At 33.4% G+C, this 13,198-nt stretch overlaps 2 protein-coding genes across 2 annotated transcripts; one reads left to right on the forward strand and one right to left on the reverse strand.

Annotated features, from left to right (window-relative positions):
• Positions 1 to 12: 12 nt before the first annotated feature.
• Positions 13 to 1,380, reverse strand: LOC129290244 (photosystem I reaction center subunit IV, chloroplastic-like). Its single transcript, XM_054926970.1, has 3 exons — positions 1,043 to 1,380; positions 368 to 433; positions 13 to 265 (listed from the first exon to the last, which is right to left on the reverse strand). The coding sequence occupies exons 1-3, from the start codon at positions 1,289 to 1,291 to the stop codon at positions 164 to 166; spliced, it is 417 nt and encodes a 138-aa protein (XP_054782945.1). The 5' UTR covers positions 1,292 to 1,380; the 3' UTR covers positions 13 to 163.
• A 2,492-nt stretch (positions 1,381 to 3,872) lies between these two features.
• On the forward strand, positions 3,873 to 9,363 carry LOC129313736 (uncharacterized). The gene is made up of 8 exons (XM_054957090.1): positions 3,873 to 3,910; positions 4,492 to 4,596; positions 4,755 to 4,892; positions 5,175 to 5,297; positions 6,611 to 6,706; positions 7,036 to 7,141; positions 7,215 to 7,272; positions 7,352 to 9,363. Exons 4-8 carry the CDS (start codon positions 5,237 to 5,239, stop codon positions 7,421 to 7,423), a joined length of 393 nt encoding a protein of 130 aa, XP_054813065.1. The 5' UTR covers positions 3,873 to 3,910; positions 4,492 to 4,596; positions 4,755 to 4,892; positions 5,175 to 5,236; the 3' UTR covers positions 7,424 to 9,363.
• Positions 9,364 to 13,198: the final 3,835 nt, after the last annotated feature.

Raw genomic sequence — 13,198 nt, forward strand, 5'->3', positions numbered from 1 at the left:
ACTGATCACTGCTTCCAATAGAAAAGCGGGGTAATTTATGAGCAATTGCACAAGAGACGTAGCATACAGAGATGAAACGATGGACTTGAAAGAGAATATAATACAGATTCACCTTTGTGACATGACTTTAAAGTTACAGTTACAGCAGATGACTATTGACCCATTAGACTTCCTCAATCTCATCCAAGGCGTAGTTGTTTGTCGATACATTGGCATAGTTAACTTTGTTGAATCGGACTACGACTGGGTACCGAGTCTTGGGGTCCTGCACAACACACATGCCAGATGCAATTGAGTTTGGTATTGCGTTGAATCATATCCGTGTGTGTGTGTGTGTGGAGTTGCATTATTGTGCCAGAAAACTCACCTGATCAACAGCAACAACAGAACCAATGCCCTTGTACCAGTAGGATTCCTTCCTAAGAATCTTAACCTGTCAATCCAATTTTACAACCATCAAATTAAACGTATATCAGAAGATCCTGTTTGTTCACAACATTTTAAGTTCCATTTTATATTGCATAGTTAAGAAACAGAATATTGAAACTGACAAAGCAGCAACGGGAGTTTGGAACGTTTATTTATAATAGAAACTATTTTTTCTTGGAATGACAGTAAAAACTGAAGAGTAGATTTTTCTCAACTAGTTGCTCCCTACACTAATTTTAAGTTCTAAAACATAAATAGGATAAATTTTTCAAGTCTGTGTACTTACTGAATAGCATGCAGAAGTAACAAAACTTCCTCTCGTCGTGTGAATGTTTTTCTCTCTGTATGTCTCTCACACTTGTATTTCATGTGAGCATATTACAGCTACGAAAGGATAAATAGCCAATAAAGTAGTCTATCAAATTACAAAGGCTTGGCCCCGAAGCGTCAGATTCAAATCCCTCTAATTTAATATTCTAAAGTTGCAAAGTAAGTTATTTAAGCAGTATAATCATTAGTAACGATGTAACTCAGGACAGAGTCTCTAAATTAAAATGATCACACGGGACGACAGTGATTAGCTGTTATCAAAACTCAAATAGAAGGAACTGACCTTAGCACCTCTCTTGGGGCCAATAGGAGGTGGCTTGGGCTTGGGAGCTTCACCTTCGGCCGGGGGAGCATCGGGGGTGGGAGGTGGAGGCGGCGCCGCAGCCTCCTCCGCAGCCCTGACCACAAGCCTTGAGTTGTTCTTTGAAGAGAAGCCCAGCATGGAGGTCCTGGAGGCAGAAGCTGAGCTGCCTCCAGCTATAGGCGCCAACACAAATCCAGAAGCAGCCGATGCCATGCTGCAGGTGGCCATGAATGACTTCTCTCTTTCTCTGTGAATCTTAGACTGAAATTGAAATGTTTCCAAAGCGGGGCAAAAAAAAAAAAATTAATAGATGGAAAAGGACGGGAAGGAAGATTGAGAGGCTTTGAATGCGTTAAATTTGCTTGTTTATTTTAGACAATTATCTGATCCCCATAACCCCGTATCAATCGTTTCCTCCACTACCGTGCTGCCACCTTTGCACCATATCTCATTTCTCTGGATAATGTTGTTACAGCTCCTCCTTTGCCGCGCTCCATTTAGCGTATGTTCGTTTTTCTTTTCTTCTTTTTTTTTTTCTTTTTAAATATCTTCATAATTATTTTATTATTCATAAAAATGGATTGTCCAAGTATATTTTTTTTAAAAAAATTCTAAATAAATCTAAATCAAGAAACTTATTTGTAAATAAGTTTTATTTTGTGAATTTGTGAAAACACTCTTATGTCTTTTAAGATTTATTGTGACTCTTTTAGTACTTCCTCGTTAAAAAATTAACATATATTTTGAAAATTTGAATGTTAAAAATATAAAATATTTTTAATCTTTCGAGATATAACCATTGATTTTTTAAAAAAAGTATCCTATCAATGAATAACTTTATATTTATTGTAGGGTGTTTAATAGAGGTAAATATAAAAAGATAAAATTAGTTTGAAAATAAATAACTACTCTATTAAAAGTGAGATTCGATTAAAAATGCTTTATATTTTTTAACGGAGAGAGTACATATATTTTTAAACTCATTTTTTTTTCAATTAACGTTGATTAATCTAGCATTGGTGGTTGATCAAACCACCAACATTGTTTAGAAACTATCAATCAAGGAATAATTTATAGTTTACAAATAATTTTAAACTCACTCATATTAGTTCTGTTGATCAAATATCATTTCTTATAAAATCTAATCACATCTATTTTAATAAATTTATGGTGCTTATTTGTAAACAAGTCATGAAAATATTTAAGACTTATGTTTTCCTGTATTTTTAATTTAAATTTAACTATAATATAATTTTTCTATCTATCTTTTGCCACTATGGGTGGGAAATATTAAATAATAAAAGGATAATGTAACTTTTAGAAAAAATGTCAATAAAATCCCTCTGATATATGCAAATGATAATTTAATCTCTCAAAATGTAATAATTTTATTAGATTTTTTATGAACTTTTTTGTTATCAATGAATTTATATAAATCACCAAATTATCCTTGTTGAAAATAAATAATTCACAAGTTTTATTTAAATATTCATAATTTTTTTCTTATATTCACAACAATATGACAGTAAATATGGAATTTAATATGTGAAGTTGTGATTTGCTGTTGCATTGTTGTCAATATAAGAAAAAAAATTGTGAATATTTAAATAAAACTTGTGAATCATTTATATTCAATAAGGGTAATTTAATAATTTATATAAATTCATTAATGATAGAAAAATCCCTAGAGACTTTAAGAGAATTACAGCATTTTGAAAAACTAAATTGTTATTTACATATTTTAAAGAAATTTTATTGTTATTTTTCATAACTTTTAATTCTTTAAGTTTGTCACAATTATTGATTTAATTTTTTTAATTTAATCTCTTATGTTTTCTTAAATAATCATGAGTCTTTTAAGTTTTAAAACAAAAATTGATTCTTCATGACTTAATATGTATATGTAGTAAAATGAGAATAAATTAACTCTTAAATTAGTTCAATTTTTGTCAACATAATTCACTACATTATGTTTTGTTCTCTTATTTTTTAAAATTTGTATAGTCTATTGTTTTCTGTGTAAATGATTATACTTATTTTCATTAATCTACATGATTTCCATCCATATTTTATTATTTATGTCAACAAATTTTAATAATATAACCTCATTTTTAAATGTTAAGGACTCAATTGATAATTAAAATAAATTTAATGAACTAGATGATAAAAATTACATTTAAAATATCAAATTAATATATAAGGTAAATTTGAAGGATTAAAAGTTGCATTATCCTTTTAATAAATATAGGCTAGATTTTACGGTGACAGTAATCTTCTATATATGTACAATAGCATAAACATTTTGTAAAACGAATCTGCTTAAGAGTAAGAATACTTGGCTTACTAAAAATTATGGTGATATATTGCACCATAAGTGACTATATATGGAATCAATTGCTAGTTAATTATTTTTTTTTACAAACTAAATTATCCTATAATTTATAATTTATGATGAGCTTGTAAATATAAATAAAATCTATTTTAGCAGAAGACTGCCCAAATCATACCAAAATCATGTCCTACGTCAGCAACCTCCCTCGCTTCGGCGCCAAATCTTCTGATTCTCCCTGCCGCCTCGCCTTGGTTCATAACCATAACAGCCAGGAAAGTTGCGAGTTTGCTCCACTTCCAGGATCAAGGCAAGCAAGCGGTTCCACGAATGAGATGAACAAAAGGAATTTCCCGATCGTCCCTGGCGATCGATTCCTCGATAGGAACTCTAGAGGAAAACCATTACACAGAGCTCGGAACTCCAAGACTCATGGCAGTGCGCCAAATCTCTTAGGAGAAAAGGCTTCTCTGTTTCTTTTCCTTTATTTTTCAACTCACATATCGCAATTTCTCCCGGTCATTCACTTCTTCTCGAGGAATTTCATTTCCATTCGAGTTTTTGCTTTGGTGTTTAGGGTTTGTGGATTTGCATGAAAGAAACTACTTTTTCACCTTGATCCCGTTCTTTCCATGCATGAGTGCTATTTCATATTTCCTCGCTGCTTCACTGTTGTCAAGCTAATGCCTTCGCCTTGGTAAAGGAGACTGAAGTTAATGATACTCGAGTTCCTAAGTGATCCGAGGAAGATTTGTTGGTGTTTTTATTTTTTTGGCCGAAATTCTGTGGAATACTGATTTTAAATGCCATAACCTTACACATGATTAAAGCTTCTCTTAAAGAAGTGTTCATCTGATTGATCGTTATTTTATTAATTCAGTTTACAATGCCCATGCACAACTCAACTTCCTATTCCCACTATCTGGTAGTTTTGTCATAATGCAGCGTGAAGCGTCTTCATGCATATTCTTTGGCTTGAGTATCTTTATGCTTGGCTTAATTATTTTTTCGAAGTATTTTATCAATTAACTTTTTTTTTTTTTGGCAGGAAACTTCTTTATTTACCTAAAAGTTAAAAAAAATTTCCTTTTCCTTCTAGGTTTTGGTTTCCAGAAAAAAGTGAAGACAGGCAAGGATGCAGATATCTCTACAACTTGCAGATTAGAAGCTTCTCCCATACCTTTAGGAGGAAAAGAGGATACATGTAAGTTTTTCTTTCTCATCCTTAGCTTTTGTCAGTAGTTGCCTGTGGTATTGGTTATTCATAGAATTAATATTTCACTTTTACATATTTTTTTAGTTATTAGAATTAAATTGCCTGGAATTTATTTTTAATCAATTGGCCTCTGATGCAAAATTTAGGGGCAAATCAGCCAAAAACCTCTGAGTATGTATTTTTCAAGAAGTTAAAGGAGGATGCAAGCCAGATATGTCATTTGAATTCCCAGCAAAAGGATGCATGCCTATCAAAGAAGCCTGAACCAAATGACTGTTTTAGAGGTTGGCTTAATGAAATGTGTATGTGTTATAATAGATTCCATTGAAGAATTGAAATTATTGGTCTCATGTCATGATCTCATGAGTTCTTCTTATTCTTTATTTTCCTGTCTGTTTGACACTTTGGGTTACTTTTATTGGAATTGAATTATTGACTTCACTTGCCTGGAGACTAATATAACCAGACTCCTGTCCCCTCTATAATCAGTAACTTTAATGGCATTTTACATTTCATCATCTTGTTCGCAGCTGATTAATAATGGCCTGAATTTTCCATCCCTGTAGAGAGGACCAGCAATGTGAGGGTTAGTAATAAGTGCTTCAACCATTCAACCCTCATTGAGAACATGCCAACAGTTAACTCTGACATATTTCTCACTCCATCTGGTGGAGCCTTGAAGAAGACAGGTGTGCATTGCAAGGAAGAATTCCACAGTACTCTATCCACAGTGGTGTAACTTCTTCCTTAGATCTACACACAACCAAAATAATAGGAAAGTAGATATTTGTCCTGTAACTGACGCATGGCCCCATGAAGTTTTAAAACTTGAAAGTCTATGTAAGCTCATGTTGTAAGTATAAAAACTATAGTTTTCTGATTTCTGGAATGTACTGTCTGATCAAATAACAGCATAACATATAAATGATATGATGAAGTTTTATTTAGCTCCAAATATTCTTCTGTAGTCTTAGATGCCTCTCAATAAGCAATGTGTCACTCACTCTACATATGCCCTTGCATGACCTTCTTCAATGGTGGATATAAAGCTAGGCTTAGTTTATGTTTGATGTCTCACCTTTTACCCTATTAAGATATTTTTGACTTGTGACAATTGGCTGCTTCAAACGCCTAATATTCATGGTCGACTTTAAAATTTGATTGACAAGGATGTATAGCAATCCTTAGAGAAGGAAACAATATTCATTTTGATAGCATACGGTATGCTTAGCTTGTATGATCTAAATATATCATAGCATATTCTGGTTTCTGGTTGTCATAACCGTATTTGATAACATTCCCAAAACGTTATTTGAGGGTTTTAAACAACTCAGGCAAAAAGTTCTTTTCGTCATCTGCATCATAAATTTAGCATGCAGCTTCTGCCTTAATGAAAATGTTGATACCATTTCAAGGTTCATGTCTGTTTATTTGTATCTAAAATAAAGAAATGCTTTGCTTCACAAAGAATCCTTTTTTGTAAACTAGAAATTTACTCCCTCAGGATCACAATATAAATCACTTTCTAGAAGCACCCTTAGTCCAAAATATAGGGCATTGGGTAAATTTTATGTTTTTCTTCCATTTATACCCTTGCTTTTTTTATTTCTCTGTAAATGAAAAGATGTGGATATTTTTTTTTTTTTAAGTTTCAACTAACATTTTTTGTAAACCAAGAATTAGTTAACAATGACAAATATTATGGTCCGGAAGGAGTAAGAGTTAAGATAGTTGTGCAGATTTTTTGTCACCTGAAATAGAGTTGAGTAGATTACAGCTTAGAAATGTCATTTTCAAATTGCAATATGATATTATAGATGTTATCATGTAACATTGTTCATTAACACGTTTATCTCATTTATTTGAAGTTTATGGAGCTATAAACTTTAAAATGCTGGAATGTTAGAATGTGTTTTTCTTCGAGCTACTTCAGCTTGTATTTTTTTTTTTTTCTAAATAACTAGAAAGTACCCAGATTGCTCTTTCTTGTTGATACTTGCAGACAAGTATACTGTTGGTAGCACCAGCACACAGGAGCACGTTCAAGATCAAGGATATGGTGACACCCTTCAACCCAAGGACAAGTCTTTACATGAAGGTTTGATGTTCTTCATGGTGATTTCTCTGGTGGTTTATCAGTAGGTTAAAAGGGGTGAATGATGCATTCAAGTAGAACAGTTTGATTATATATGATGTGTTCGCAAGCTTTGAAGTTTTCTTCTTTCCTCCCTCCAGGCCATACAATGGACTTTAAAGGGCTAAGTTGTGCTGGGTCAATTACTGATTTCTTGATATCCCTTGAAATGTTGTACTCAATATAGCCGGCAAACTGTTCTCTGTGTAGCCAAATATATGCAATAATTTATCATTTTGTAAAATTTGTTAACTTTCTTGGATAATACAGTTTTCTTTGTGGCAAATTTTCAGAAATCCAATCTATGCAGGGGAAAGCCTTTTGCAGAAAGAGACAGAAGCTGCGTCAGTGGGTTGTAGATACTTCATTTCCTGATATGGATAAACTCTGTTCCAAAGGGTCAGACACAAGTTCTATAGTTTATCTCTTTCATTTTGTTTACACTGCTGATAAAAAATATGCACGTCTTCAGGCATGATATTGTCTCCATGCTCCTTACTCGGCTAATCTCTGACAGCAATGGGGAAAATGTACGTTATTGTACCTTAAGTAATGCTACAATTCTTCTAAATGAATCAGGTCCCTTCATAAACTAACTTTTTATGCCAGAAAGATAATAATCCAAAGTTGGGGACAGCAGTAACCGCCACCCCCCATGATTTCCTTCTATCTCAAGAGTAGATATTCAATATACGGAACACTACATGCCTGGGAAGAAACTTCTCGAACTGGATTCAAGATCATACTCCAGTGATCATTTGTCATCTCCTATGTTCCAAGGGTCAGATGATAGAATAATTTCTTGTGCTGATTTTTCAACCAATCATTCTGACAAGTTCTACCCATCCTACACAATAACAGAACCTCAGTACAACTTCGGTGGAACTGCAAGTTTTAGTGCCAACTGGTTAACAGACCCTGAGTGCAACTTCAGTGAAACTGCACATATCAGTGTCAATAGGGTTATGACTCATGGCTGTCTACTTAATAAACAGGAGCAAAAAACCTTTGCATGGAATCATTCCAACGAGCAAGGGAAACTGAGGGGAGAACCTTATCCTCTTCCACTGGAAAATATTACGGACACAGATGAGGAAAATATCCATGTGTCTCAAGACTGGGATATTCAATATAAGGAACGTCATGTGCCTAGGGAGAAACTTCTTGAACTGGATTCAAGCTTGTACTCCAGTGATCATTTGGCATCTCCTTTGTTTGACAGATCAGATGATAGAATAATTCAGTGTGCTAACTTTTCAACCTATTGTTCTCACAAGTTTCACCCTTCATGCAGTACAGCAGAACCTGAGCGCAACTTTGATAGAACTCTGAGTTTCAGTCCCCACTGTATCACAGGTCCTGTGTGCAACTTTGGTGGGAACACACCTTTCAGGGCCAATAGTGATATGACTAATGGCTTTCTGTTTAATGAACTAGAGCCTGAAACCCTTGCATGGACTCGTCTAAATGAGTCATGGAAACTTGGGAGAGGACCATATCCTCTTCTACTGGAAAATGGGTTCCATAGTCCAGCACATGAGATACACGTACCCATCAATCACAACAATGCTACATTAAATGGCCTTCCTACATCATTTCCTTCAACAGGCAATTGGAAAGAGCTGATGTTAAATAATATGTTTGGTGAACACAGGTTTTGCCCTTCATTCATACTTCCAAACCAGCCACTGGACTTGAATTCAATGCTGGATTCCGGTTTATTGAGATATCAAGAATGCAGGTTTGGAAAATCTGTCTTTGACACAGTTTTCAGCCATAATTCCTTATCCTTGTCACACAATGAGGACCGTCTCAAACTGTTAGAAGAATGCCATAATGATAATTCATGGGTTCCAGTTCCAGACAGCTTCTACCATTCACCTAATCGGTATATGTTTAGGGAGACAGTTTACCATGACTGTCATCGCCAAGCTGATGCTAATACAGAAGCCTGGCTTTCATCTTCACTCAATTTTATATCAGGAAGGGGGTGCCTTTCCTTGTCTGATTCCCATCTGGAGCACCAAATTCCTTATTATGGTCCATTGCAATTGGCCCCAAGGGAAAGGGTGTCTGATCAATTTCATATTGAAGATAATTGCGAGCAAGATCCGGATGGTGTGATAGAAGGAGAAATGTTTTGTCAATTTAAGGAAGATGCATTAAAAGATTAACTCTTCCTTCCCTCTCATATTCATGCAAAGAAACAGAGGAAAGCCCATTTCTGCTGCTTAACAGTGACAATATCAGTGAGAAAAGATCAAACACTCAAGGTGATCCTGTAGACTCATTCGTGGTTATATGATCGAAGTTAACCCATGCTTTTTTTTTTTTTTACCCCTTTCAAGATTACCAGTCAACTGTTGGCCCTTTTGTAGAAATTGTAAGGGTTTCTATTACGAGATTCTCCATATTGACGCCTTTAGAAGCCTGCATTTGAATCTCGTGTAGGAGCATGTAGGTGTCTTGTGACTTTTCGGCCAAACCGAGATTGCATGCTTTTAATTTACCGACAGTGATGTTTTTCTTGGAGTACCGACGGGACATTTGATTCTTTCAAAATTTCTGTGTTTCAATTTCAAACGTAAAAAAACATAGACTGGTCTTTAGTGTTAACTTTTGGTATGGAATTTTACCATTTATAGGTTGGTTGCCAACTACAGCATTGTGATCATATTTCTTACTCCTATATGACAAACCTCAGATCGATCCATTCACACGTAATCGTAACTTGGGGTTATGATACTTTTACCAACTCCCCAACCCAACGATTCCTTGTTTCAACTATTTATTGAATTCAGTATATCGTGCATGCATTTAGAAAGCATTATAACACGACCGTGAAAAGTCACGCGAGATACCCAATTTTCATCATTATTTTCATGACCGAGCCTTAGAATTTGAAATACACCGAGTTTCAAAAATAATGCTATTCACAAAAGCATATGATGAAAAACATGACCCATGATAAGAAATTAAAGCAAAGAAACGAAAGTAGCATTAATCATGCTACGCTCTTCACTTGTTCTACTTTCGCATTGTTACATGATCTAGTTCAATTCAAATTCAAATAATCGATCATTCTTAATCACAATCCACACCCAAAAAAGTATTTGTTATCGTGTTGTAGTAAAACCCAAAAAAGTTATTAGTCCGTTGGTGCATATAATTAACCTCGTTTGTCAGTATTACCACTTTTTTTTTAACTATTAGACAATTTTATTACCACTAATGATGTGATTTTCTGCCCCATTATCACAAGAGCCATCATCAAACCTATTACCCCTTTGCATGTTACCATGATAATGTTCGTGCAGTCACTAGAACGTGAAAACACGAACTTTTGTTGCATGATGACAAAGTAGTGTTCAGTATTTATTCTTTTCACTGGCATGGTCTTAGTTAATTACTTTAACAGTCCGGTTAAAAATAACTTCAACAGTGAGGTTCGGAACATGCAACACAAAACACTCATTTGAAGTTGTTTTGAATAATGTTTGCAAGAAATTGTTTTGTAGCAGTAAATGAGTAAATCACTTTTCTCTTTGGGTATCATAGTATATATCTCTTTTAACTCTTATTTTTCTTCACCTTGAAAATCAAAACTTTCAATGATACTGTTCTTCTCCCTATATTTTAACTCTTCAGGTTAATTAATTGTTCATCAAATCATCAGTATAGAGACGTTTTTATAGAGAAACGAAAAAGGATCAGCTCGCGTAAATTTAAAAGAAAATGGTCAAAATTCCTGGAGATTTGACAAAAGATCTTCTTTTACTCGTATGGATAAAGGAGATCAGAAGCAAAGCTATAGGACCAAAATATTGGATCTTTACGTCATGCAAACCACAAAACTCCATGCTTTATTTTTCCTTTTATTTCCCCTTTTTTGTTTTGGGTACAGAAACGCCATGCTTTAGATTCGATAAATAATAGTTTTATCCGATCTTGGAGTTCTTTTCTTTGAAGTATGACTTCCGTTTCCGTTTTAAATTATAGAATATTTTTTAAGTAATTTTTTCATTTTAAAATATGAGACACTTTAAATAAATTAAAATTTTATTGAATACAATAATTTTAATATTATCATTTATCTCTCTGATTAATTTTCATCTCTTCTTTTTTTAATATATTAAATGATGATTATTTTTAAAAATTTATATTTTTATTTTATAAAGATAAAATTATTAAGTATATTTAATAAAATTTATTAATATAAAAAATTTTATTTAAAAATATTTTATAATTTAAAACGAAAAAATTACTATAATAAAAGTGAAACAATAAGGCATGTATGCCAAAGTAAGGCGATCAACTTTTGAGATGTACGCCATACAAATAATTTTTTTTTAATAAAAAAAGGACACACCGAACTTCAATCTGTTCCCTCTAAAACTTGCTTCAACAACACCATATATACCTTAAAATAACATTAACTGCTTCAAATAAAAAATTATTTAATTGCCAAAATAAAAATCCAACTTATAACTCTTTTTAGCCAAACCCTCACCTTGGCTAGTCCGATAACTAACCGATCTAGTTTGTTTTAGCGTATATATAAAAACGAATTCTTTAATATAGTATGAAAGTGACGATATAATTAAAATAAGTGGGTCGTTCTCAATTTAATTAGTGGTTCATTGTTAGTAATGGGTGATCTTGAAGGAATTTTGCCTGAATTGCACAGCACGTATGTGTTTTCACGGATGTGTCATGGAAGGCTGAACAAGTGAAAAACATTTAAGTCTTCCATTTATGTGATATACTGGTTTTTTTAGTAATGACTTGAATACGAAATCATTTCTAAAAAGTCACATTAATTCCCACAAACAAAACAATCACACATATTCGTCGGATACATTATATATGATGAAATGTTACTAGGGAGATAGAGTAATTAATATGAAGGGAATAGGGTCATTTTCAGGTGCATGTGCAACTTAGACGTCACTCATTGATGGTCATAATAAGGGAAAATGATATGTGGCCCATTCAAGATTTCCTTGCTCTCCCTAATGCCCACCTCCATCCAATAATTTCTTTTCTTCCACTCCATTATTTTGTGGTCAATGTTTTCTATTTTTATGGAAATTAAATACTTTTCCTCTAATTATTTTGATACTCCACTTTGTAGGAACTTACAGGATATACTAAAGAAGTTAAGTAAAAAAAAAGTGACATATGTCATATGGGATGTCAAACTAATAAAAGTTACGCTCCGTGCAAGTAAGGATATAATTAAGGATTTTTGGATGCTAGAGGGGGAAAAAATCCCAAGTTAAGGATTTTATATGCGCTCAATCTTGTTCTTAACAAAAATTATTTCTTTTTATACTAGCATAAATGATTTTTTTATTTTTATTTTTTCAATGCGTTGTATGTACAAAAAGAAAACTCTCCTTTTAAATTTTAATGTTAACTGTTTGGCAACCCTTCACTTTTGAAAATGCTGAGTAACTTGATAAGTCAAGAGGTTAATGTGAGACTCATCCCCTTGTGAGTGCTTCTAATGTTAATTAAAATTTTCATATTTTTTGTTTAATTATACACCTTTAAATCACCTTATCTAATGATTCACCAACCCCATATATAACAAGGCGCCATGATGCAGAGAAGTAGATTTTTAGGCAGAAAAAGAAAATACATTTGGATGCATGGCTTTATCATTTTGTGTGTGTGTATAAACAACCTCTTAATCTGATGTATAAAATTGTTTATAGTTTAGTGATTTTTGCTGTGATATTTAAGAAAAGATGTTATGGAAAAGGTCATGTTAGTTGGTGATGGCAAGTAGTTGATGGACCCCATTCTCTTACTCTTACTCTCTTGTTCACGTTTCATGTTCCTAATCAAACCACCACATTGTGTATTGCTCTCCATTCCTTCCAAGTTCTAAATCAAACTATTAATTAACAACCTTAATCACTCGCTTATTCATCACTTTTAATCCCTGCTCTTCCTCTCCCCCACCACTTGAGAGAAGATAGGATCAAAGAAAATTGGTACTTTTGCTTACCACTAGACATTTTCTTTCATGCAGCACAGATAATCTAAGAGGTGTTTTATAGTTTTATAGTTTATAGTACATGTTAATTAGTTATAAGTTTTTATATCTTCATGTATAATTTTATGTTTTATGCTGATGCGGATGGTTTTGTTAAAATGAAGAGACAAACCTTTAATATTTAATTACAAAGGGAGGAAAACATCATTCTCTCTCTCTCTCTCTTTACCAACAGAAAAAAAAAAAACATCATTCTCAAACTAGTGATTCACGCAGCATTGTTGGCCAAACGAAATCACAATCCACTACAAAAAGTAATAAATAATTTCCAAATAGAATACAGAAAGAAAAAGAGCTGCATGAAAAGTCACGAATTTTAAGACTGGAAGAAAAATGAGGGCGAGCCATACCAATGAATGTAAATGTTGTCCCCCCCCCCCCCCCCCCTTTTC

Source organism: Prosopis cineraria, unplaced genomic scaffold, assembly GCF_029017545.1.
Source record: "Prosopis cineraria cultivar Desert tree isolate PC_DT_omini unplaced genomic scaffold, ASM2901754v1 PC1, whole genome shotgun sequence".
Taxonomy (NCBI): domain Eukaryota; kingdom Viridiplantae; phylum Streptophyta; class Magnoliopsida; order Fabales; family Fabaceae; genus Prosopis; species Prosopis cineraria.